Below are 27,334 nucleotides of genomic sequence, written 5' to 3' on the forward strand. Positions count from 1 at the left end.
CCGCTTGCTTTTTTGTCCTTCTGCTATAATAAACAGTTTTATTACATTACAACATAAACATACACTCATCAACATTCCGACTACAATAAAACTGTGATGGTGTAACTTTATTCACCCTTTATATGTCCTTATTCTATTTACGAGCAATGTAAAATTTATTCCATTTACCTTAAGACAAATCGCACCAAAACACGTTTGTAAGAAAACGACTGACTAGTTTCTACAAATCTTTTGCTATCGACTGTTAAAGACAATGTCTTTTGATAAAAATATTATTATTATAAACCCACAATTAAAAAAATAAGTAAATCAATAAAAGGCATAAGCCAAGTTACTCACTGATAACAGCTTTCTAATGGTGTAAGAATTTATGAAATTTATGAAGTTATTTCAATACATACAAAAATACAAATCTTTATAGTAATAATATAGATACAGACACGGGCTAACAGCGAAGAGCTTCGACCAACACCTCAAGAAGCTCTCGCTAGACAGTTGGATTAAGGGCCCGATACAAAAGGCGGTTATTTTGGAAACCGCACGAATAGTGAGGAGGTTCCTGTCTGCAGTCCTGACCACTGGCTGCTTGAGTCATCGGATTCCGCAGCCCGTGGACTTCTATTTTTTTATATAATGTGTTTTATTTTATTTTATATATTATATTGTAAAAAAGAAACTAAAGATATGAGATAATAGATACAGAAACTCCAATTCTATTATTAGTGTACATTATATATCTGTCATGTTGCAGATAATTAGATACTGGTTTGATTTGCATATTTTTTACGCATAACCGAACCCAGGTAAGGATGCGTTCAATAAACTCAATCAAGGTTAAAATATTCAATAACAAAGATAAAAGTTAATAACAAATATAAATAAAAAATATCTTTTACGAAAAAGTAAACTCTAAATTGAGGTTATAAATTCTTCGATAAGTTAATATATTTCTGACTAGCTGTTGCCCGCGACCTTATCCACGCAATATTAAGATAGAAAAGTAACCTATAATATACCCGTCTATGTCAGCTACCCTTTAATGAAAGTCCTGTCGTAACCGACCCAGTTGTTTCACAGATTACCCGTAACAAAAGCGGCTTCCGGACAGACAGACAAAAAATTTATAAACGCGATTTTTATTATCTGCAACGCAAATACATCTTCCCGAAATGTGGAATTTCTCTTTTGATACAGACACTCCAATTTTATTATATGTATAGATAGATTGGCCATTCACAATAATTACTATGGTAATAATTGACCTCAGATATACTTCGAACTAAATTATATTTTAAGAAACAACGTAACTAAAAAAAGAAATATTTCGACAGACATATTAATATGTTTGTAGAAGCTGTGAGAATATTTTAAGAGTATAATCAAATATTTGCGGAATAAAATTCTAAGGTCGCTTAAGGAGTTGCCTTTTACGAACCCGCACTGCGCTTCTTTAGGTTAAAAACTGTTTGCCGACGGACAACGAATTATCCAACCTAATAAAGGTAAATATACCTTTGACGCTTACAAATTAAAGCAGATACAGTACAAAGAGGGTCGATGGTTCAGTGGTTTAAGCACTTGACTTGTAATCTACAGGTTTTGGGTTCGAATCCCGTCATGTACTAATCTGATATTCGATTTTTCGAATTTTCATACGTACATAATTTAACCGACGTTCTTACGGTGAAGGAAAACATCGTGATGTCTGCACATATCGGCGAAGAAATTCAAAGATATGTGTGAAGTCAACCAACCCGCACTTGGCCAGCGTGGTTGACTATGGCCTAGTCACCCCTTATTAGGAGGCTCCGAGCCTCTCGGTGGGGGCATATAGTGAGCTGGTGATGATTGTAATGATGAGTATAAAAACAAAGTCTAAAAATTCTATTAAAAATCGACAATCGGGCAATTATATTTGAATTTCTCGGAAGACCATAACAAAGTCATGTTAGTTATTATCTGATCAATGACTTAAGAATTAAGACCTTGTGCACACCTTTAACTATACTATCGCACAACTGTTTAGTCTTGCTTTGATTCCTATAAACTTAAATGGAGGTTACACTACTCGATTTTTATTTACAACAGTTCAACGGTTAAATAAGCGAAACAATGGACAAACGCACAACAGTTGAGGAGAATAAATTATGTCCTGAAGATCGTCATTTGACTAAAATCCCATTTAGAGAAGCTTAGGTCTAACTTATTGATGGAGAGTCCAAGTTTAACTTTAAAGGAAAGGAAAATAAATCCTTTGTATTCGAAAGCCAATATAAGCTGCAATCCATTACATTGGTAATATTGTCGTTTGTGATACGTCTGGAGAAACATTGTAGAGGTTTACTTTGAAGTAAGGAAATAGACGAATAATGGCTTGTATCGGTATTAATATAATAAAGCGTAAACTCACATTACTTCATGGCGTAGGATGTCAGGAATCACAGCATAGTTTTGAATAATTATTTTTTTTAATAAAATGCCCTGCATTTACGACACGCTATAGACTTAATATTTTCACGCTATTAGGTAAACTTAGGGGGTAAATAAATTGGTAAAAACCTCACATAGGAAAGGGATTATAAACTACAGGCTGCCAACATTGAGAAAGCAAGGTTATTATGGTAACGGTAACTTTGACATTTGGAATTGAGAATTTCATCCAGATGAAGCCGCACGGGAACGGCTAGTTCAACATATTTCTGTTCATTACTACTATATATTATTCCATAATTCAGCCTTAATCATAATTCAATAATATCTTACACATAACCTCTTTTACACGATTCATCCAGACTTCAGGACCCCACAAGCTTTATAGCTATCAACATTAAATCTCATAATTTTCTTGTTTATAGACGCCTCTACGCATCATTAATCTTTGCTACAAGAACTAAGAAACGTACTGAAGGTGACTAAAAACATTCAATAAAAAACACAAACAAATATTCATTCTTATATACAAGATATGTGTTGTTGTTTTATATGATTTTTTTTAAATTAAATTTATCAGATTTACGTTTATCTAAAATGTCTTTCGTTTGATTTTATTGCGGTTTACTTTAAGAGACAATATCTGATCTCGGTACAAAGTCCGTCCTATCTCAACGGCAAATTGAATCTCAGAAACAACGTTACGATTTCTTTTTACTTTATTTCTGACTAGTCTTAAAATCAGATTTGTACCGTTGCAGAAAAATTGCTTTAAAATCGAATTATATTTCACTCGGTGAATGTTTGTCTAGTCTGATTTCCGAACTGGAATGTCAGAATTATTTGCAGTTGATTATTCTTCTGTTTTATCAATCGAAATTAATTGCATCAATGTTACACTAATTTAATACTTTTTGTGTTAATTGTTATTTTGAAATGAAGTGGCAAAGCAAAATTGCTATTACAATTCTCACAGGCGTTAACATGCAAAACATAAACACCACACAATTATAACGACACTGCAATGACAAGATAATAATGTTTACAATTGGAGGTTATAGATTATTTGGAATTTAGATATAAAGAGAAAAAAAGCTATATTATTAATTAACTCAGTACAATGAACTCGATATTCATATTGTTGTGTAAATAAATGTCTGTTTTCTCCGGCAGTATCACGAGTAAGTTTGACTTTGATAGACGTCAAAATGGCGTCTAAAGTTGCTGTTGTAACAGGTGCTAACAAAGGCTTAGGATTTTCCATAGTTAAAGGGCTTTGTTTAAAATTCGATGGCGTAGTATATTTAACGGCGAGAGACCAAAAAAGAGGCCTAGAAGCTGTAGAAAAGTTGAAAGCTCTAGATTTACATCCCGAATTCCATCTGCTTGACGTAAGTGATGAAAACAGTATTAAAGATTTCGCTGATTACATTAAAACAAAACACGGTGGGTTAGATGTCCTAGTAAATAATGCTGCAATACTAGAATGGAATGAAATTTACCCAACGTATGAGGCTGCAAAACGTAATATTGAGATAAATTACCAGAGTCTATTATCGATCGAAAAGTGGTTATATCCATTGCTAACAGATGGCGCCAGAGTTGTTAATGTTTCGAGCGCATGTGGGCATTTATCAAATTTAAAAAATAAAAAATGGCTTGAAACATTACAAAAAAAGGATTTAACAACAAAAGAAATCAACGAATTTGTCGAAGAATATCTTGGAAGTGTACGAAATGGAACTTTTAATAAAGATGATTTTGCGGATGAAGGTAAACATGCTGAGCATAGAGTTTCTAAAACAGCGATGTTAGCTTTAACTATGGTCCAGCAGAGAAAGTATCAAAATAAAAACATTTCTATAAATGCTGTTCACCCTGGACATGTGAAGACAGATATGGCAAATGGTGGAGGAGATTTAGAAGCAGATGAGGCAGCCCAAACAATACTCTATCTAATAATGGATGCTTCGCCAAATTTAAAAGGTGTTTTTATGTGGCATGATAAAAAAATAGTTGATTGGTATGATTATGAAGGAGATTATTACTGTAAAGATGTTTGGTAACACATAGAAGTAAATTCTTTCCTTTTTGATTTCTGTTTAAATTCATAATGCATTTGCATTTTCACTTGATTTCATAAACATGGTGCCAAAATTAATAAACATTTTTAAACTTAAACCTTTGTCTGTTTTATTTTATTTATGTAAGCTATATGAAGTTTGAAAATCGAACGGTATGATTTTTCTGTTATATTCCATGCACTTTTTATTCTTTTAAGCTATTTTTTAAACGTTTTATTATCAACCAAGAACTTCTTTTGGAGAAAAAAAGGAAAAATAGTGTGCTTCAAATTATTATAATGGTGAAACGGAACGAAACACATTTGACAATCGACAAGCAACCGATCGAATTTGACATAAAAAAATTGACAGTACGGATTGATGTATTCCGTTTGTGGGTGGTGCTTGTCTTAAGTTTTAATTTACTCGTTCGAATACGAAATAAATATTTAAATATATGTAAATTAAACAATTGTTAAATTGTATCAAGTGTAAGTCTATAAAAAATCTATTGTCCAACACACCAATTTTTAAATCTGTTAGGTAAGTTTGTCATTTATATTTATTTTACAAATTAAATTAAAGATGAAAGGAATACAACGTTACAATCATGCTACAGTTTTAAGAAACTGTGTCGCTCGGAATGAAATGTCAGTAGAAGTTATCAAAGCCATTGTGTATTTATTTATTAGTATATTAAAGTAGCGAGCCAAAATAGGCGTTCAAGTGCCTTGACCTAACAGAGAACATTGCCATTCTGTGTACGGCACTGCGCAGACCTAGTTTAAAAATTCCTGTTAGTGAAAATACGTATTTACATTCGTTTTGTGTCTACTGGTGTTTAAGACGTCGCGAATTTCGTGTGCCAATAATAGACATAGAAAACTCCGGAATGTGACATAAAGTGGTCTTCGGGAAATGACCTTCTAGTGATTCTGTGCATATAAATAATAAAATGATAAACTTATAAGAGTTTAAGATTGAAAAACTTATGTAAACAAAGAAAATCAAATGTCACTGAATAGTTTAAACACAACCTTTTCAAGGCTGCACAAAAAATGTTATCGAAATATTTGGAATTTATTTTTCTAATCAAATCTAGTAAATTAAACACAATACAAATAACAATTGTATTAACAACTTAACAAAAATTAAAAGCATAAAAGACTAATAACATTTAACACAAGATAAACTAGTTGTGGAGTTGAACTAGAGTCCCAAAACTGTGAAAGAAAATTTCTACAACAATAAAATGATACTATGACACTTATAATGGTTGTAGTACGGACAGTGCGTGTGATGGCGTCGTTTGCGGCGCAAGCAGCTCTCCGTTCACGTTGGAGTTCATTGATAGAGTCCACCAGTGTTGATGTACCGGGAGAAGTCACCGATGGTGTCCGTTCTGTCGTTGGATGGCTTAAACAGGCACTGTCTATTGTTATACTGGGTAGTTTACTCACTGCTCTATGCACTTATTTTGCATGATTTATGTAGTATAGATGTGCATTTATGTTGCATGTTCAGTGTACTGTGGGAAATATAAGCATACTTTATTGACAACTCTATAGAGATAAGTACAGTTATGGTAAATGGTCAGCTCGATAAATGTTATAAAATTACCAAACTCTAAAGCCTACGGTATTTATAATGGCCATAAATATATATTACTAGCTGATCCCATGCGGCTTCCGCATGAAATTATATAAAACTTTAGTTTATTGTTCACAATTCTAAAATTCAAATGACAAAAGCCTTCAACAATCTTGCTTCCTTAATGTTGACAGCTTGTACTATATGGTCTCTTTCCCAAATTATGGTTTTTTCTAATTATTTACCCCTAAGTTTAATAGCCTGAAAATATATAGCCTAAAATGTGTCATAAGTATAGGGCTAATTATTAAAATATGCTGTGATTGCTGACATCCTGTGTCACAAAGTAGTGTGTTTACAGTTTGTTATATTATTGTATAGATTGGTGAATAAGTGTGTACCATATTTTTGTAATAAAAGATGTAGAGAAATTATCATTACAGTTTTGTAAACACATTTATGAAACTGACTGTACTATTATCAAGTATTTGTATCTTGATCAGATTTAGCAGCATTATGAAATTTCTCTTGTGTTTGAAGGGAAAATAAAATAAAGATGGCCGCACTATTAGCCAGTATGATAAAAATAGTTCTATGTCAAATTGAAACTCAATATTATTTTAACATAGGTAAAAATATATCTCGGTAACATCTACAAAAATACCTTAATCTCTGACAAAACAGTTGTTAGAATATATAAATATAATTAAATCACTTCTAAACACTTCCTATATTTATATTAAAGGACCTTGAAATGTTTAGATAAAAGAGATTGATAACTATGATCAATCAAGGCTGTATCTAATACTGGTTGTCAAAACACCGCCCTGGGCGATGTTACTACAGCGCCCAGTTTTTACAAGGAGAGGGGGCATTAACATGGTTACTTTGAGACTGTATTTCGAAGACTGTTGACGCCCGTCTCTGTCTAGAGCCTTGGACTTGGTTGTTATCTTGATGTTATTGTTGCCTAAGCAATGCAATGTATATTAGTTAAAAATAGTCACACCAAAAAGGTCGTGTTTTATTTTATTATGCAACATTGTTTTATCTGTTACGGCCTTGAGGAAGGACGTATGGTACACTCATGCACACAAGTCATACTTTGGAATAAACTTTTGTTTAATAAATTAAAATAAAAAAAACTGCGATAGAAAAATTAATATGAAAGTATCGATTACTAGCTTTTGCCCGCGACCTCGTCCGCGTGAAATTAAAAAACAAGAGTGAGTATCCTATCTATTATTCCAGACTATCCTCAACATCTCTACCAAATTCCATCGAAATTCGTTAAGTTGTTTAGGCTACAAACTCTATGTCTTATTGTATTATGATTGTCTTATTGTCTATAAAAATCTTTGTATTAAAATAAAATATCACTATACTATTACTAACATGACTTTCAAAGTATTTGATTCATTACATGGTATATCAGAATAAAGATTCATAGGCGTAAAAGTTTCTATCAAAACAAAATCCAATATATTAACGATGAAACCGAACCTCGTAAGTAATCGCTTGGCCTATCGCCAGACGAAAGTTTTTTTGTTCGATCTAACCAAGGATTTTTGCGGTATACCTTGTCATGCGTCAAGCCAATTTATTTATAAAATTTAAAAGAAAATAGAACTAGCTTTTACAGACCAGTTGCTAATTTTACATGTGTAAAAAAACGAAATTCATCTAATAAAAAAAAATAGTTTAACGGTAATATATAATGACGGAAGCAAATAACAAAGAAGCACTTCTGAAATTGAATTTGAAATATATTTGGAGTATAATATTTTAATTGCTTTCTCTGCTTTTGTAAACTCAGAACGATCACAATAACCGAGGTTACGATACAAGGGCGGATCCAGCTTTGGCCTCGGGACGGAAGGGGGTCACATAGTCATGGTTAAGTCAAGAGCTTGGCAAAATATATAAATATATTTCGTCAAGAGGGTCGTGACCCCATGACCCTTTGGATCCGCCGTTGTTACGATATCGCAGAAGCACCTTAAGAAAAGGTGTAAAAAAAATTGTCGCACTTTTCTAATCAACTGTACTTTAGTGATGATCCAAAAACTACTAATCGATTAGGAAACAAAATCTTACTAATATCATAAATGGGAAATTCTAGATGGATGGATGTTTGTTAGAGTTTATAGCCTAAACTTTTGAACGGATTTCGATGTAATTTGGCATTCATGTAGAGGATAGTCTGGAAGAACACATCGGCTATTCATTTTTGTTTTTTTAATCCCACGCAGACGGAGTGGCGAAAGCTAGTAAATGAATATTTGATTACATCGTAAACATTTTTAGATCTATTCACAATTTCGTTTTTCAATACGATCTATGTTCGTTTATGTAAGACCTTGTACACATGATAATCGTGGTTATATAACATGTAATTAAAACGATCAAATAGCGACCTTAGGTGTTATTTTACGTCCTTCCGTATTGAATATGTAATTATTTACATGCAAGGTATATTTATCATTACAACACTTTCAATGCTACTTATTTATATACTAGCTGTTCCCGTGCGGTGTCATCCGCATGAAATTAGGAAATTTTCATTTTATTGTTTACATTTGTCAAATTATCAATCGCAAATGTCAAAATGATATGACACAATGACAAACCGTGGCAACCTTACTTCATGATGTTGGCAGCTTGTAGCTTATGGTCCCTGTCTCACATTAGGGTTTTTATCCACAATATTTATCCCCTAATTTTAATACCGTATATATAATTATTAAAAAAATTGTTTTAATTACTGACATTTTAGGCAATAAAGAAGTGTGTGTTTACGCTTTATTATAATATAGTATATAGTATAGTGTAGACGGATTATTCCCAACCGTCACACTGCTCTGTCCCCCCATGGCGACAGATGAGAATAAAAAGTTTCATCCGTCCCAACTTTGGGATGAGGGGACTTATTTTATTTCTTAACGGTCCAATCTGTCACCTTATTGGTGATAGTGGGACTAAAAGGTGGGACGGATGAAACTTTTTATCTCATCTATCGCCACGTGGGGACAGAGCGGACTAACGGTTAGGTATATTCCTTTCTATTAAAGTGAACATGTTAGGCAAGTCAGCATTAAATGTGTTAAAAGGTTTTATTAAATTTTGTACGTACTCTATTCTACTATACTAACATTAAAGAGGAAAGATTTGTATTTATGTGTGTGAAATAACTCAAACATTACTGAGTCGATTTAAAAATTCTTTCACTATTAGAAAGCTATGTTAACAGTGAATAGGCTATGTATTTTATTACTTTAAAAATTCACGCGAGTGACGTCGCGTTCAACAACTAGTATAATATAATAATGTCATCTTACTATTTTCTATAAATTGGAATTTGACCAGGAGATACTCAATAAAGTTCAGGATAAAAGGCAGAAGGAAATAGTCCCTTTTCATTTTATCCCCTCGTCTGTTCTCTTCTTCTTCTTGATGTTTTTGTGTACCAATTACCTAACAGAGTAGAGGAAAAATAACTTTCTGAAGGTAGATCGTATAAATATTGTCTCCAATCAATTTAAACGTATGCTATATTTGAAACACCCAGTGTGAGAAGGTCATATCAATTCGCAATGATCGCACTTCCTCTTGTATTGTGCAATTGTCACCGTCTTATACAGAGCGTTTGAGTTGGCAAGTCGCGAATAAGAGTTCTCTTCTTCCCGACGTGCCAACTGAAATGCAACTTTTGTAGCTTGCAAATTATTGTATGCGGGAAATCAAACTATTAACGAAAATACCTTTTGGAATTGCATGTTTTTATTACATACGTCAATGTCTACTGCACGCATTAGATTCAGATTTTTTTAAATTATTTTATCATATCGTATGTTTCTAGCTTTAATTTTAATGATAGCAACTGGAGACAGGAACGTGCCAAAACGTAAAGTCTATTCTAGTATTTGACTATTCGGCAAGGTGATATTAAGCAACCTTTTTAGTTGAAGAATTTTATTTAAGAACATTTAACTTCATACTATACATTTATAAAGATATCATACATGGATTGAAGCAAGCCATCAATTTATTTAAAAAAAATAAAAATATCGATGTATTGTAGGCATCACTAGAGGTGCGTCAAGTGGGTCGGCGCGCGGTCAACCAGCTGGCAGGCCGAGGGATGGGCGACGACGTGATCATCGTCCATTACAACGATGTCTACAATATCGAGCAGACCACTAGTAAGTTCTATCGATAGTCGATACTTTAGACAGATTTAGAAAAATAAAGTTATCTTTTTATTACCTTTATGTATGTATGTAAAGTGAACATCTAGAAGCTATGTTTGTTTCAAAAACGAATATAGAAAAGTAGTGTATTTTCGACCTTGCAAACGTCTAGACTTCCGATTAGACCAAGGTGTAATGCTAAGATATTTCTTCTTACGTTTAACCACTTATTTATTCATGTCAAGGTTAAGTCTGGTACGAATTCAAAAAATATTCTATTTTTTTTTGTAGGCGACAAATAATGTAAATTGATTTGTTTTTAAAATAAAAAGTCGTATACAACGCGTACTGCTTCCGTATTTTAGCTGCTTTTTTTCAAACCGATTTAACTGCATTTATTCTGAGTAAAATAAGTTATGTTTAATTTTCTTTACACTATATTTGATCGTGTCTTACCTTTCAGACACAGAACCTATGGGCGGGGCGCTAAGATTTAGCACCGCTGTGAAAGCTTTGCAGCATCTTAACCCTCTTATATTGTTTAGTGGTGATGTTTTCTCGCCTAGTATGTGTGAGTATAAATATAATATTTTTTAAGATAGGTTTCCACTGAAGCTCACAAAAATCTTAATATTTTTACTGAATTAAAAAAAATTAACGGTCTGTTTTGTATCTTTTTTATTTACAGTAAGTACATTTACAAAAGGTGAGCAGATGGTACCAGTACTCAATGAAATAGGAACTCATTGCGCGGTGTTTGGAAATCATGATTTTGGTAAGATATTCAATGAAATGAGGGTTTACAGTGTCGAAACATGTATAAAAACAAGTGTTCATGGACGTGGATGAGCTCTTCAATGCTCCCATTAGCCCCTTCCTCTTATTTTTAAAAATATCCTTCCATTATTCAAATAAAATTATAACAAGTAATTCTTAATCCAGTGGAATTGTACGGTTAGTTACGCTTGCGCTCGTGATTTTTTTTTCGTATTTCCGCACTATATCTGGGCCTGCCTTTAGTCTACTCCTGGACAGACAGTTCCTACAAAATTTTTCATTTCTGTCCATAGATTTCGGTCTAGAAGTCCTCTCAGGTCTAGTCGCTCAATGCAGCTTCCCCTGGCTGATGTCTAACGTGATCGACAACGAGACGGGCCGTCCTCTCGGCGACGGCAAGATAACACACGCTCTGATGTGCAATGGACACAAAATCGGCCTTATAGGACTTGTTGAACAGGTATAGGAGGTATAGTCGATTCACCTCCTTTGGTGTTGGTAGCGCGCTATACTAAAATTGATTTTTCATACACTTTTAATATTTTTTCTGCCATATAGTCTATGTTATTTAAGGATAATATGTAATTTTAATGTTGAAAATAATTTTAAAATCGATGTAATTGAATTTTGGAGCTTCTTTACAAACATTTTTTTCCTCTATGAAACAAAAAAGTGTAGAGTACTTCTTGCCTACCCCCTTGCAATCTCCCTTTTTTAAATTCCGTTTAAAGACAGTTTTTGTTTGATTTTGAACTCTGATACAACGTTTTTATTGTAATTAATGCATATTATTTCAGGAATGGCTTGACACATTAGCGACAATCAACCCAGAAGAAGTGACATTTATAGATTTTTTACAAGCAGGAACGAAACTGGCATCACAATTGAAACGAGAGGTACAGTTTCACTCGTTAGACGAAATATAAATAGCTTTAAACATAGCCTTATACTCAAGCTTCCTAATACTTAAATTATTATTTAAATCCGATCATTAGTTTTTGAGATAAACATGAACAAACTTTATAATTTTTTCTGTACATTTTGAAATAAAGCTTTATGTCAATCAGAATAAGATCCAATTTTCAATATTCCAGGGTTGTGAATACGTGATAGCACTGACACACATGCGCACCCCCAATGACGTCAAATTAGCCGAGGGTTGTACTGAAATTGACCTCATACTTGGGGGTCATGATCACGTCTATGAGGTGTTAGAGGTCAGTTTTAAATAAAATACTGATATATTTTGAGTTTTTTATTGTCTTATATTATCTCTTTTTTTATAGATTAACAACAAATACATCGTCAAAAGTGGTACAGATTTTAGACAATTCTCTAAGATCAACCTTAGTTTTGGTCCTGAAGGACCACGGGTGGAGATAGACGCGGTGGATGTGACCAGCGATTACGCGGAGGACCAGGCCCTTAAAGCCAAGGTTGAGAAATACTCAGGTAAGTTTCTACCTAGGTCTTATTTTTCTGGGGAATAGTTGTTAAAACCACACCTTTCAGTGGACATAAGATATTTTAGTTCAATTTCTAGAATATTCTGTTTACTTTTTGGTCCTTCGGGTTGGATCATTCAATTTCTATAAACCAAAATATTCATGTACAAATGATGTCCAACACTAATATACCTTTTTTGTGTAAATAAAAATACTAGTACTCGTCCGCGTTTTCGTCCATATAAAATAAAAAAAGGAAATCGCCTATAAGTTCTTCCAGACTATACTATACATCTATGACGAATTTCATTGAGATCCGTTCAACAGTTTAGGTTACAAACGCTTAAAACATCCTAAACTTTCGCTTTTATAATAAGTAAGATAGATTAGTAACTCCTAATGTATTCCAGCTATGATAGAAGGTAAGATGGAGGAGGTATTGGGCAAGTTCTGCGTACCTCTGGAGGGGAGGTTCTCCTGCGTGCGGCGGCAGGAGAGCAATCTGGGCAACTGGGTGTGTGATGTGCTGCTGGCCGCGACCGGAGCTGACCTGGTACTCCTTAACTCTGGCACCTTCAGATCTGATCAGGTGAGGATGGAATAGTCCATAAAAACTTACAGCTATTCTTCATTTGGTCCATTTAATATTTGGAACTGACTTTTTTAAAAGGAGGTTGACCATTTATGGATTTTTTACTAACAAACTATCAATTTCCTGTTTATTAAATATCTAAGTGTAAACACTATTAATAGGTATTATGTCAAAATTAAAAAAAAAACTTAATGAATATAATCTACCATGTCCTGTAAAATCACCTAATTTGTTGAACTTCATTAACAATTCTCACACGACCAAATAGAGATTTAAGGTTTATAATTGAATGTACAAGAAACCCCTACAATTCGAGTCACATTTTATTATCGTTCAGTAGGAAACCAAAGTATGGACTTTTCGTCTTGAAAAGATTGTTCAATCTTTTAGGATTTACCATCACATTTGATGATTGAACTAAATTTCAAGTGCAACTGTTGAAAAATATATGAAAACTTCTTCCTAGGTCCATCCAGCGGGTGATTTTACTCTGCGCGATTTATCCACAATAATACCTATGAGAGATCCTTTGGTTGTGGTCGAGGCGAGTGGAGAAACCATACTGAAGATTCTAGAAAACTCCGTCTGCAAATATCCAAGCTTAGAAGGAAGGTTTCCACAGGTATTTAGCTTATACAGTCCTTTGAAATAAACTAACTAAACATCTTATCAATCAAATTAGTATGCTTAATTTAAAAAAAAAATTTTTAGTTTCCCCGTATCTTACGAACATAATATTTAGTTACTATGAAAATTTGTTGGCATTATTTTAGTTATAAAAATTGAACATCCTTCATACATCAGTTGGCACGTCGTTTCAAACAGTAAACATACTTCTGACGTGCCAAATCAACAGGTGGCAGGTATATCTTTCGCATTCGACCCTTCCAAGCCTCCAGGTCAGCGTGTAGAAGAGCAGGTAGTGAAGATAGGTGATGAATACCTGCTTCGTCAGCAGAAGTACCGGCTGGCGGTGAAGCAATACCTTCATGCGGGGAATGATGGGTTCACCATGCTACCTAGCTGCCCCGTACTGGTAAGTAGGTGAAGTGAGGAAATAAGGAAGTGGTGAAATGAAGTGAGAAAATTGGTGCAGTTTTAACAAGTTTTCGTTTTGTTCCCTTAATCATATTTCTTGTGGTATTTTGAAGTATAAAACAATATAAGGAGGTGAAGAAACTTGGGTTTCAACAAATAAGGGGGTAATACTTGAAAAAATAATGTAATTTTTTTTTATTAAATGTAGATAGTTTAATAAAATTTTATATTTGTAAAAATTCATTACTTTTTGTAAACGTAAATACAACAAGCTAACGGTTAAAATTGTTACTATATTTTCTGCGTACTCGGTAAAGTAAAAATGTTTCCTAAACAAGCCGATTTGACTCTCAATAATTTAATTATTGCAATAGTCATATTTGGCTCTACAAGTATGCCGACAGGTCTAAGTCATTAAAAAAAAACAAAAAGAATATTTATAAAAAAATACAAGATTATACCCCTATACCAGGTGTCAGAAGACATGTGTCCAGAGGTGGGCATGGCCGTTCAGAACCACTTTGCGGCTATCAACGTCCGCACTGGCAAGGCTCGACCTTCCAAACATCGCCAGTCTCTCGTCACACTCAGCAGACGGTAAGAATGGCACTTTTCTATCACTTATTAGCTGTTGCACGCGACTTCGCCCGCGTCAAATTAAAAAATAATAAAAAATGTAGCCGATGTTACTCACAGATAAATTACCTTTCTAACGGTGAAAGAATGTTTAAAATTGGCCCCGTAAAAACTTTAAAATCTAGGAGCGTTCATACTTTTAAAAATAATAATTATTAAGGCCAATTACAGTATCCCTGCCTACCATTTCACAGGCATAGTTTGGTGAAAATGTTAGACGGGAGTGAGCTAGATGGCCCTCCCCCACTGCGGAGAGCCTCCTCAGCCGCAGTAGAACCTTCAACACATCATCACAGGTAAAAGAGCTAACCAAATATGTTAAAACAGCTTGTTCACCTTTTTCAACAAATTAGGAACTGAGTATGACCAAAAAAACACAAAAGTAGCCTATTTGTGCTAGACATCTATGCAAAAATTCTGAATAGCTGATAGCCCCAAACTCTAACATCCATCCATCTGAACTTTCGCATTTATAATAATAGTAAGAAGTACTATGCATATCTCATGTATAGATAAAAACGCCGTTTTAACTTTATCTAGTCAAACGGTCTTTTATTCCTTCCTAACTTGTAACGCAGAAAATTAAAAACCCATGTTTTAACGTTTCTAGCTCAATAAAACTAGAAATAATTAAAACTTTTGTATATTGTGGTCCTTCGAGTCGGATGTATGTGCAGGTTGACGCGGCGCGCCTCGCTCGACGACTTGGAGCAGAACGCTTGCGAACTCGCGCCCAAAATTGACAACAGAATTATTGTTCTTGATAAACCTGAGGTAAGATATTGAATTTGATTGTTTACCAAATAATTGCGACTTTTTTTTTATAATATAAGGTGTTAAAAGAGACCGCTGCCCAAAGACATCCGCAATTGCAGATGCGCTGCCTACCCTTAATTGACGGAGGATACGCACATAAAGAGGACATTTCCCCTTGCTATGCGTCTCCACCGTGAAATCCACGTTTCCTTCCCATCCCTTCCTCTTTAAGAACTGGATGGACAGGAAAAGGGACTAAAATTAGGCCTCCGGTTTCACACTCATCAGACTGTACGCGGAATTGCTTCCATTTCACACCTGTCTTCTGGTATTACACAGGGCGAGCCCTACAATGCGAAGATGTTAAAGCGGGCTCTACCATTGTTAACATTTTAAATTTTTTTGTGTTTGAAAGTAGACTATAGAATATTTTTATATTTAAGAAGTTTAATATCTTGATACAATCTAAACTTGTTCTATATGAGTAAAATAATAAAACCACTGTTTTTTTAGTTATTAATAAATCAAATAAGTGCATAAATTGATGTTTCTTTAAAGCAGACAATGAAACTCGATGTTTCGTTGAGCACGCTCGATGTCTTTTGAGCAACAGTGGTAGTGCCCGTTTTAACATGTTAGCACTGCAGGGCCGGCTCGCCCCCAGTAATACCACGACCACACAGAAGACAGACGTGAAGTGGAAGCAACTCCGCGTACAATCTGATGAGTGTGGTGCCGGAGGCCTCATTTTAGTCCCTTTCCCTTTACACACTTTTCTTAAGAGGAAAGGATGGGAAGGAAAAGTGGATTTGACGGTGGAGACGCATAGGAAGGGGAAACGTCCTCTTTATGTGCGTCTCCTTCGTCAATTAAGGGTAGGCAACGCATGTGCAATTGCGTATGTCGAAGGGCAGCGGCCGCTTTCCATTTCGGTGGATTCAAGTCGCTTGCTCGTTTCCCACCTTATATTATAAAAAAAGCAAGGCTCGATGTTTCGTTGAGGCAAATAATTATTATTACGTAATTTATGATTGTTTATCTTATTTTTCCAGAAACTTCAAGCACTTTTAGCTGAGCGAGCTCGCTGGGAGTCTGATGCGGTTATAAAGGAGGTCGATGATGAAAACTCGCCTTAAATAACTCCCATATTAAAATTTCGACCTAATCTCTTAAGCAATAAAGTTTATATTTGCATTATGTAAGTTCATTTTGAACGAATACTCAAAGTCTAGATATTTTTTTTTTAATTAATTTGAAAAAAGAATCACTTTTGTTTTCTTTAGTGTATTTTGAACAAATGTTTTTACTAAACAGGTTTTATATGTTATTTTGTTTTTAAAACAAAATGTTTTATTATTATACTGATATAAGAAAGCAATATCTCAATGTTTGTGATCATAATTTATTACATGTTATTTCATTGTTACCATTAATTTATTTTAAGGTTTGTTGATAATCGAAATATTCCATTATAACGATGAAATATCGATTTTATGTTAATCGAGTTTTTATTATTTGATGTGAAAGTGAAAATCAAATATTGTTGATTATTATGCTCTTTTAAAAAGGAAATTTTTACATTTAAATTAGTTATATTAGTACGAGCAAAAAAGATTTCTATTATTTTTTGTCATTTATTTACTACGTAAACTATTTTGTACACTACTCTGACGTCACGAGTCAAATATTTAATATTCAACGTAATATAAACGCTATGCTTTTAGTAATAAAATCTAAAATCGCTTACCGGCTCATCTACCTCATAAACAGTATTGCTTAGCGTAGAGAATGTAGTATTTAAACGGCTTTAAAATATCGTCTTCCTTGTTAGAGCGAGACAGGTTTCAAGTCTTTATTCATGCCATCTCTTTCGCACTTCCTCAAAATTTATTAAAAATCCGGTTGTAATTAAAAACTAGAGTTCCGTCCGAAAATATCTCTTTTAATAATAATAAAAGTCATATCAATTTAACTGCCGTATTGTGAATTTTTACGTGACAGAGAAATAAAGACTTGATACCGTCGTATAGTGCATCTCGCTCGCACTTGCAGTTCTTATGATGTGTGTGAGTAGGATAGATATAGTTGCACGCTGTGCACATTAATTGCTAGTAGTCTTGATATGTATGGCCGTATATGCCGTACATGACTGTTTCTTTCTCTTTCACACCTATATTGTTTGTCTCGTTCACTCATTACGTAATAAATGGAGAGCTAACAGGCCCTAAACATTTTCGATAATGCGCCTTATTTTTTATGCAATAAAATTGCTTTTGGTGTATATTTTAAAATTCCCAAGTGATATTTTCGTGTTTTTTTTTAATTGTTGAACTTTCGTAAGTCGTTCATACGGCCAGTATAAACCATTTTTTGACCGACTTCCCAAAAGAAGGAGGTACTCAATTCGTCTGTATGTTTTTTTTTATTGTTTTTAATGTTCATGTAATTTATTTTTTTATTGTTTTTATCGTGATATCTGTTTTAGTATATTTGTTAGCGCTAAATAAAAGACATAAAAGCAATAATTAATTTGTAGTGTGATTACGGCCTAATAAGTTATAATATCATCATCATCCACTTGCCCTTATCCCTTATGGAGGGTCGGCACAGTATGTGCTGCTCTTCCATACATCTCTATCAGCCGTCATATCTGAATCCACTCCTTTCTTAAGCATATCTTCCTTCACACAATCCATCCATACTTTCTTCGGTCTTCCTCTTCCTTTGTAGCCATCCACATTCAATCTCAACATTTTCTGGTTTATGTCCCCATCATTTCGTCGCATAATATGTCCATACCACGCTAACCTTAACCTTAATAAGTTATAATATGTAGCAAATATTAAAGTGCTCTTCCACTAATTTAACTAAATGTACTATTTTTATTGACTTATTCTGTATTGTATATTTTCGAACAAGAACACTGGCCGTCCAGAAATCTTGAGTTTCAATCTTAAATATTTAGTGGAAGTCCAACTTAACATAAAAAGCAAGATGCATTAACTTCGAGACATCTTTGAAATAATTATGAATAAAAATCTTTTTGCATTATAGATTTCCAGATTTGCAGCCTTTTAAAGCTAATATTTAGACTAAGTGCGAAGTTTTAACTGGACAGTTCGATTGTTCAGTTAGAACTGATGTGTAGCGCAGTTTAGATTAAATCCTTTACTAATCGGTTGTATCATAAAGTTTGTGATATGAATAAATAAATTTGCTGATGTTACGTAATTTTTTTTAATATCCAATTTTTATCTTTAATTTCACCCTATTTTCTTCTAGTATATACTTTCCTGTAATTAAAATAACCAAATTCAATAGGAATGAGAAATAACAATTCCAATTAATTACCTTCATAAAGCTGTAATCAAGACTAGGATGAAAAATATTTGTAACTAGTTTTCGCCCGCGTGGTATTAAAAAAATAAAACAAAGTATCCTTTGTGTTCTTCCAGACAATCCTCTACATCTATGCCAAATTTCATTGAGATCCGTTCAGCCATTTAGGCTACAACCTCTAACAAACATCCATCCATCTAAACATTCACATTTATACCACAGTAGAACATCGATAACTTAACCTCTCTAATTTAAAAAAATAATATGTTCCCTTCCAATCAGAGCCCAAAACCTTTACAACATAGATAACTTAAAATCTCTATTTTGTGTTTCCCTTGGACTTTAACTTATCGAGGTTCTACTGTAGTATGATTTGAACCTTCTAGAATCCAAAGACAATAAATGAGAAATTACTTCCATAGAGTTTAAGCATTTACTATTATCCTAAAAGACGTTGAAGGATAAAGGGTAATTAAAACTACAAAAATGAGATTAAAATTACTTCACATATTTATCGAAAAAACTGCCGTCCGAAGGTTGTTTTCATTCCGTAATCATTGACACAATGTCACATTTAAAATCATAATTCATGACACTATACAAAGCAAAGTGATACCACATGTGATATCCTTACACTAGAAATCCACTACTATGAAATTTGTGTTAATATTTTCGTCTTTTTTATTCAATTTGACAGAAAAAACAAAACAAAACCATTAATACAAGAATCATTGCAATTGAAACCCACTTATTAATACTGGATATACAAAAAATGCAGATCAAGTCGCCATTTTACCATCTACCCGCAATTTTAGTACAGCCAATAATTAACTAGACCGATTAGAAAATAAATTGTTCTAAATTATACACAGGGCCTTAAAACGAAAGAAAATCGATTTCAAACACGATTGCTAAATCGATTCCGCAGTAATATTCACTACTCGATGCAATTCCGATTTTATATTTGATTCAGACAGCACGAAAATTTGCGGAAAAGCATTCGCATTATTATCGACAAACTTTCAGACAAATCGCATACAAATGTTTATGTCGTTGCTATCTCGCAAATTTCGTTCTATATTAGGTTAGCTTACTTAACCAATTTTTAAACTAAAAATACATTGAATCCAATAATCATTTGACTTCACAATTGTCTTATTTACACATTTCATACCGATAATATAGACCAAAAAAGATATCAGACCCGGCGGGTACTACTAAATTAGCTCACTGGCTTCTATGCCATTTGTCTTTGTAGTTATTACATATTTTCTGACAGAACCAACAGCAGCGCCACTCACCGGGCTAGCATCCTTATTTGACTACGTTTAAAATGAACACTTTGTAATGTCAATTTGTAGAATATTGTATGGATGTAGACCAGGCCAGGGCAGAAGCCAAAGAGAGTAATTAAGGAATTTCTGGTTTGATCTTAATCTGAATTTGCACTTCCGCGTGTAGAGAGGGTGGTAGTACAATTCACTTGTTGTCTTTTGTTGCCAGATTGACAAGTGGTTTGCCTGGTTTATATAATACCAGTACAGCAAACCATCAAAAAGCACTGGCACACAATTGGCTTGTGACAACAGTCCCTGCAAGGCCTCCAACAAACTAGGCATCTGTTCACTGCCGGTCGTCGCGTCTACTTTAATCAAATATTGACAGATTATCAAATAATTAAACTGACATTACAAAGTGTGTCAATATGTGAAAATTAAGTAGACATGACACTTACATACTACAGCCACAGCGGACCTTGTGAAACACATGCGTACATTTTACGCAAAAAATTTATGACTACCCGAATTTCGATTTCATAGCGATTATTTGAACGAGACGACTTTGAATACATGATACAGCTTATCTCAATATGTGATGTATTAAAAAAACATATTAGTGCTGTTTAACAAGCATATATCTGCAATTTTAAACCGATTGTAAAAGACTGAACAGAGAAAACCAACTTATTTCTTGAAATACAAATCCTGCCATCAGACAGTCACGCTAGTGGAAACAAGGTTTTATTTATTTGTTTCTCTTGTTTTTTTAAATAGCTAAGTGACCCTTTCAAATTTGTTTAAATAGATATTCTAATCCTTTCCTCTGGTAACTAAAATCTGGTATCAAAATTTGAAAGTTATGATTGGTTTATACGATCCAACCATTTGAATTCTTAAATGCTTTTCTATCTACCCACATTAATCTCAAAGTGTTTTTGTTTGTAATTATATTGTAAAACAGCACTAACATTACAAATTAAAATATTAGAAGTAATGTTATACTGAAAAAGTGTATTCTCATATCTCATTTCAAGATTCATACCTACAATGAATACATTTTTATTTCATTATAGTTTCGAGTATAATGATTTACATATTAATTAATCACTAATAATGCAGTGCTTATATAAAAGTCTACTACATATTTACTTAGAATAGTCAATTAGGCTGCAGAAACTTCCATACTAAGATACCGAAATTGAATTTAGTTGTGCTAGTGCTTTTTTATCCCCTTATATAACTTAATAGCAATGCTTTTTGACTATTGCTATTTAATCTTCACAGGAGTTGAATATTTCAATGTATGGAAGTTTCAACTCAATATAGAATAATTGAAGTTAAATGGCAAGTGAACATAAACAGGATTAGGGTTGCCAATCCTTTAATATTTTGACCGTACAAAATATACTCGCTACAAAACTAAAGTCTCAATACATATAATAATCGTAAAATACCTTACAAACCCAATGTTGTACACGCAATTATTTACAAAATGCCCTGTTAATGTCGACAAAGTACATTTATTGCTTAGCTTATCACATTTTAACTTTAAACATATCGTTTTACTAATTCTGGCAACCCTAACAAATTAATGATTCTTTTTGTGTATAGAAAAAATATCCGTCTGCCAAAGAGTGAGGTAGAAAAGTTTCTCGAGAAATATTTCAGCAGAACCAGTGCCGTTAGGATGGGGCGTGGTTGGGCGACTGTCTTGGGCGCTGAACTGATAGGGGCTTTGAAGCATGATAAAAAGGCTGGCTAAGCCTCCCTCAAACACTAGTAGCGCAAAATCTGATACTGATCAGAACATGGACAAATTCAAATCATAATGCACAATTTTCAAAATACCTACAAATGTACTGAGATAAATAAACTCATTATAAAAATAATTCTTTTACTGAAACCACATTTAGAGCAATGCTGTGTCATATGCAACAGATGTACACAAGAAAAACAAGGAAACTGTTGGTATTGTTTCTTAATAGAAACATGATGGGTATGTTTGCCTTAAACAATATTTTGTTATAATTGACATTGCTTATGTATTTATTACATTCTTTACCAGAACAACACAATAGCTTTCCTTGTATGAATAATTCTTAAGTCTGAATTTCTACAACTTCAAGTTTTTAAGCTGCGAGTAAACAACTTAACTGCTCAAAGTAATACTAAGAGAACAAAGAGGTCACAACCTATTACATACCTTTACAAGTACCAATTGATATGCAAGCCTACATTACTTTGCAATTCTACATTACTTTGATCTTCAGTAAATTTCTAGTTGAGTTACCAGTGTTTAGTTCACTACAAACAACTCAGGAATCACTAAAAAAGTAATGCCTTGGCTACACCCACTAGATCTTATGATGTAAAAAAAATATTTATTTACCCAATGATTCCATAACTAATTAATTATAAGTTTGAAGACACTTTAAATATAACAAAAACATGAATTTTGCTATTTTATTATTATGTTTTAAGTTATTATTTCAACAATTATTAACTACAAATTATCTATTTTTAATAGTAATAACTGCAATCTTATTATGCTACAATATTAATATATTTTTTGTATTCCAGATAGCTATAAAATACCATACATTAAAAATATCATGTATAGTGAAAGTTGCCAAGTTTTTAAAACAAATCTGCACTTTTTATAAACATAAATCTGCCGACTTTTGAAATAACGCCAGCTTGTTTGAAAAAACAAGAAATCATAACATATGGCAATGATTGGCAGTGAATTTTAAGACACTGTGTTGGAAATCTAATTGTATTGTATATTATATTCAGAGCAAGCCCTTTGATTCATTTGGGGTGGGCAGTGTAATTACAAAACACACAATTTCAGTTAAGATAGTAAATATGTTAATTCAAGTTGTAATCCAGCATTTAAAGTAATTAAAACTGAAACTTTGACACAACACTAGGTTTCAGTTGTTTTTTTTTTAAATATATTGTATTTTGAAGTATACAGAAGTGAAGTTTTGACCAACTTAAATTTACAGTTGCAGTAAAAAGTAGTTTTCTAAATAATCTGTTGAAAAAATAACTTAAAATGTTTGTAGTTTTGGTAAAATGGAGTAGGTATTGTTTCTATGGGATGCATGATCAACATCAACCATGCAATAACGGAGGAATAGCTTATGCATTGAAATATATTATTTTCTAACTTGTTGAGTTTATCTAGACTTAAGGTGTATGCTTTTTTCTATTATTTTGATATTGTCTGGAAATAGATTTGTCTGATGGTGTTACCAGAAACAAATCAGTATTGAAATTTATAAGAAATGGTAAAATGAACAACATGTTGGTTAAATAAAGAAAACTACATTGTTATTTTGGTTATAAACACATAATCTATATAATGATTGGCAGACAGGATTTTCTAAAAGAATTAGAAATTATAAAATACATCAAGAATCACTTATTTTAAAAATTTCTTGGGCCATTAATGATAAATGAGTATTGACACTAGCATAGTCAAATTCAGCACTTTCTTCTTAACTCTAGGTGTACTTGCAATTACTACCTTAAATATTAAAATACAACTGTCACTGAACAAATCTAACCGTAGGAGGAACTCTGACCGGTTTATAGAAAATTCTCAATTGTCATGGCCTTAAAAAATACAGACAGTTTCTATTTACGAATAATTGTAGATTTGTACAATGACAGCGCCACAGCTGCCTCTGAAAGACCAACCCTTCCGGAGAGTTTTATAAGTCAAATACAAATGGGGGTTATTTACATAAAAAAGTTGGTTTAAAGCAATGTCCATTTCAAATTACACTAATAAGCGTCGTACAAATATCTCAATAAAACATACGAGAAGGGTTGGTCGTCAATTGCCAGAGTGCAACAACCATATTAATACATGATTATGTAGAACGATTACCAATGCGTTCACATTGTCAATGTCCCCCGTTAAACAAAAAAAAACTGTGATGCTTTCCTTGTAAATAAATAAGTCTGCTTAAACACTACAATGTTCGAACGGAAGATAGTTCACAACCGGTTTTGACGGTTTCTAAGAGCCCTTAGGCGCGCACGGCGCGTCTTTGCGGATTAAATGTCGCCATTTTGACTAATACCGATCCTCTTGATGAACTCTTCTTGCAACATCACCGTCTTAATCATACTGGGGTGAGCCCCATACGCCATTGACTTATCTGGCGTTGTGCAGTACTGTTGATTACCATCAGTGAGAATTACTTGTCCATTAGTCAAGCCTCCCGTTGCATCAATTGTGTTCCAGTATGCCTCACCCGGAGAGGTCGTATTCACTCCCGGAGGAGGGGCAGCCGGTGCCCCCGTGTACCTGAAGTATGGGTTTTTCAAATCTAATGTATTAGAAGATGAAATATTTGTTCCTTCTAGATTAATCTCCATGGTAACATCGTAACTCTGCCTCTTGTTTGCTAACAAAAGCACTCTGCCGGACAACACCTGGCCTTGTTTGGCAAATATTGGTGTCTCCAGTAAACATCTGACTTGGTACCAATGTGTTAAAGGTTCCGTAGGCGCTGTGGATAACCAGATATGTTGTGTGTTGCCTGCAAATAGCACATCGAACCAGAACGCAAGCCCATGACAAGTCCCAGACTGTGTCAGCTGAAATCTAAATGGCACTTCGATACGATGGAGATCAGTTTCATTGGCATTGAGGAAATCAACAACATGCCGCACCGACCTAGACATACAAATGCGGACATCAAATGTATCAACTATTGGCTGTCTAAAATATTCTTTCATGGCAGCTGTACGCAATGCACTTAAATCTACACCATGGAAACATGTTTGATACCAAAAGTTTGCCTTATTGTACTGTTCCATAAAGAGTGCATCATCAGTGAATGGAGCGATGTGTAGATCACCACGGGTTGGGTACATATTACCATTACGTTTAAGCCATTTTTTCGCATGTAAATATGTCTCCAACATCCGCTCGTTGTACAACATGTAGCCCATTGGTTCTGATATTATTACATCTACACTTTCAGGTAGTTCTATCTCTTCAATTTTCCCCGCGACTACGGTTATACGATCATGAAGTCCATTCGCGCGCACTAATGCTTGAGCATGATGCGCCATGTTACTGGCTTCAACCGCGTACACTTTCCGTGCACCAGCTTGTGCAGCGAAGAATGACAATATACCAGAACCCGCGCCAACGTCCAACACAACCTTATTTTTGAAATCGTTAAGGTTCGATAAAATAGCACGCTGGTACGTACTTGTCCTAACATAGTCCTGCATCATATTCTGCTGCTGGCTTAGGTACCCGTAGAATTGGAAGTACTGCATCGCCGACGAGTCCTCTGTGCGCACCGTAAACACACTCGACGACCGACCCGCCTTAATTTTCGTGACCAGCAGATGGAAATTCTGACAGTCAGCGTCCGATGCGAATTTAAAAAACAAGGTTTCATTGTCAATCGTGAAGATGTACGACTGGGCCGCTACCCTTGAACACTCACTCAGATTGTGGACGGGAAATTCCAACAACTCTTGTGCTAAAACAGGGTCGGCACGTATCACTTTTACACTTAGCCCTTGAGGATCGTAATCCACGTTTACGTTTGTAGGGAAATTGAACCGCGGCGTTAGAGCCCCGTCATTGTTGACGGCGGACACCGTCACTCCGCGAAACGTGTTCGCCATTTTAGTAATGCGGCACTGACTCGATACTTTTGTTTCAAAATTGTCCACGCGCGTAATGGCAAACAAAGAGAAATGCCGTTGAGAAGTTTGGGGCCGGTGTAAAATCGATCACTCACAAACTTCCTCCCTCCTTAAATCTATGGTTGGAACGGCAGCGTGCTATTATTTTTTATTTCGTTTGTAATCTGCGAATGACGAAGCAACAGAAGTCTTGCTTTATGGTCAATTTTTAATTTTTATTACTTGACTATATTTTAATAACAATGTTTCGTTTTCGTTTCAATTAATTAAAATGTTAATCTCATAAATTAAAATTTAAAATGTTTTTAGTTCATTTTAAACAGCTTAAAAATTACGCGTAAAGCAGCACGTAATCCTTTTGTCATTTCAGCTGTCAATCAGTAACAATCAGTGTCAAAATCACGCCGGAGAAGAATAGGTTATAAAATCATATGTTTTGATATATTTATATTAAAATGTCTAAGAAACTTAAAAGTTTAAAATGGGAATCTGTCCCGATGGAGGGTGTTTCCGTTTCAATGTCGGATAAGCTTCAAGGTTTTGTTGGACTTGAAGAATGCACAGAATACGGCTTCGACAGAGATGGAAAGAAATCGAAAAAAGTAAGTAATTATTAAAATACCCACATTTTTTTATCATATCTTGTGTTTCGTTTTTTTATAAATATATTAATAATATGCATAATTTCGACCTCACTCATATTATAAATAAAACAATTCATATTCCAGAAAAAAAGCGTACAAAAACAAAAAATGACGAACAAATCCACAGTTTTACAAGAAAAGTCATTAACACCTAATAAAAAAGTGAAACTCGATAATGGTTTTACTGTAGAAATATGCGATATTGTAAAACCATCACTTACAAATGATGTATTAATAGAAAATAAGTCTATTAAAATTAAAAAAGGAAATCAGCCAGTAAGGAAAGATGTAATACAGATAACAAAATCAAAGAAACGTAAGCTCGGTGATATAACAGAAACAAATGAAAAATTAACTCCAGAAGATATGTTGTCGTGGGCTGAATTCAAATTACCAGAAGAAATCGTGAATGCTTTAGCCGAATTGGGGTTTAAAACGCCAACAAAGATACAACAATTATCATTACCAGCTGCAATTCATGGTAAGGTCAATCAATATTTTTTTTAATTAATTCTAATCTATGCTGTCTTTACTCTATGATGAAAACATTGTAAGAGTTTTACAAACAATGAATGGAAAAAAGCGCGGGAACTTCCGAATTAGGCGGGTGTTTTTTTTCGGCTCCTAAATTCTTTTATTTTAAATATTGAATAAGAGATCAGTGAAGTAGTGTAAATAACATCATTATTGTATATATTCTTTTATATTTGTATATATTTTCATAAAAGGCGACTTCTGGTAAGTTTATTGATCCCATAATATGAATGAGCCGCCTGATCCTGGGGGCACCTGCCCTCAGGATGTGGCTTGCAATGTAACTTTAAGTGAGAGCGGTATGGATACTGATGGGTCGCTGGTTGGGAACA

The 27,334-nt window shown here is 33.9% G+C and overlaps 4 protein-coding genes across 7 annotated transcripts in view; 3 read left to right on the plus strand and 1 right to left on the minus strand.

Moving 5' to 3' along the window:
* The first annotated feature begins 3,587 nt into the window (after nt 1-3,587).
* LOC106102836 (carbonyl reductase [NADPH] 3-like) lies at nt 3,588-4,602 on the plus strand. The gene has a single exon (XM_013282429.1). It carries the CDS (start codon nt 3,639-3,641, stop codon nt 4,494-4,496), a length of 858 nt encoding a protein of 285 aa, XP_013137883.1. The 5' UTR covers nt 3,588-3,638; the 3' UTR covers nt 4,497-4,602.
* Nucleotides 4,603-4,993: 391 nt separating this feature from the next.
* Nucleotides 4,994-17,064, plus strand: LOC106102830 (snake venom 5'-nucleotidase). 4 transcript variants are annotated; one of them, XM_013282419.1, is made up of 16 exons: nt 5,001-5,036; nt 5,776-5,918; nt 10,165-10,285; nt 10,737-10,844; nt 10,962-11,048; nt 11,344-11,510; nt 11,848-11,946; nt 12,145-12,267; nt 12,337-12,502; nt 12,906-13,084; nt 13,554-13,709; nt 13,944-14,123; nt 14,598-14,722; nt 14,956-15,057; nt 15,439-15,535; nt 16,570-17,064. In XM_013282419.1, the coding sequence occupies exons 2-16, from the start codon at nt 5,793-5,795 to the stop codon at nt 16,651-16,653; spliced, it is 1,920 nt and encodes a 639-aa protein (XP_013137873.1). In that variant the 5' UTR covers nt 5,001-5,036; nt 5,776-5,792; the 3' UTR covers nt 16,654-17,064. The 4 variants fall into 4 exon arrangements, with proteins under 4 accessions (XP_013137875.1, XP_013137873.1, XP_013137872.1 ...); XM_013282421.1 differs by lacking the exon at nt 5,776-5,918 and having other exon boundaries at nt 4,994-5,036; nt 16,570-17,062; XM_013282418.1 differs by lacking the exon at nt 5,001-5,036 and having other exon boundaries at nt 5,636-5,918.
* A 5,667-nt stretch (nt 17,065-22,731) lies between these two features.
* LOC106102833 (histone-arginine methyltransferase CARMER) lies at nt 22,732-25,963 on the minus strand. The gene has a single exon (XM_013282425.1). It carries the CDS (start codon nt 25,801-25,803, stop codon nt 24,208-24,210), a length of 1,596 nt encoding a protein of 531 aa, XP_013137879.1. The 5' UTR covers nt 25,804-25,963; the 3' UTR covers nt 22,732-24,207.
* Nucleotides 25,964-26,194: 231 nt separating this feature from the next.
* The window catches only part of LOC106102804 (ATP-dependent RNA helicase DDX24), a gene marked incomplete at its 3' end in the record, with an annotated part of 11,837 nt that continues 10,697 nt past the window's right edge, over nt 26,195-27,334 (plus strand). Inside the window, exons 1-2 of the mRNA XM_013282389.1 lie at nt 26,195-26,426; nt 26,553-26,949. Of these exons, the coding sequence (XP_013137843.1) occupies nt 26,280-26,426; nt 26,553-26,949 (544 nt within the window). The remainder of the gene's footprint in view (nt 26,427-26,552; nt 26,950-27,334) is intronic.

The sequence above is a fragment of the Papilio polytes genome, unplaced genomic scaffold (assembly GCF_000836215.1).
Source record: "Papilio polytes unplaced genomic scaffold, Ppol_1.0 DF823901.1, whole genome shotgun sequence".
NCBI classification, from domain to species: Eukaryota; Metazoa; Arthropoda; class Insecta; order Lepidoptera; family Papilionidae; genus Papilio; species Papilio polytes.

Coding starts and splice junctions, on each gene's coding strand:
- LOC106102836 (XM_013282429.1), top strand. CDS start 3,639: ATGGCGTCTAAAGTTGCTGTTGTAACAGGTGCTAACAAAGGCTTAGGA.
- LOC106102830 (XM_013282418.1), top strand. CDS start 5,754: ATGACACTTATAATGGTTGTAGTACGGACAGTGCGTGTGATGGCGTCG. Junction 12,268..12,336: donor ACGTCTATGAGGTGTTAGAG/GTCAGTTTTAAA, acceptor CTTTTTTTATAG/ATTAACAACAAATACATCGT. Junction 13,085..13,553: donor GCACCTTCAGATCTGATCAG/GTGAGGATGGAA, acceptor ACTTCTTCCTAG/GTCCATCCAGCGGGTGATTT.
- LOC106102833 (XM_013282425.1), bottom strand. CDS start 25,803: ATGGCGAACACGTTTCGCGGAGTGACGGTGTCCGCCGTCAACAATGAC.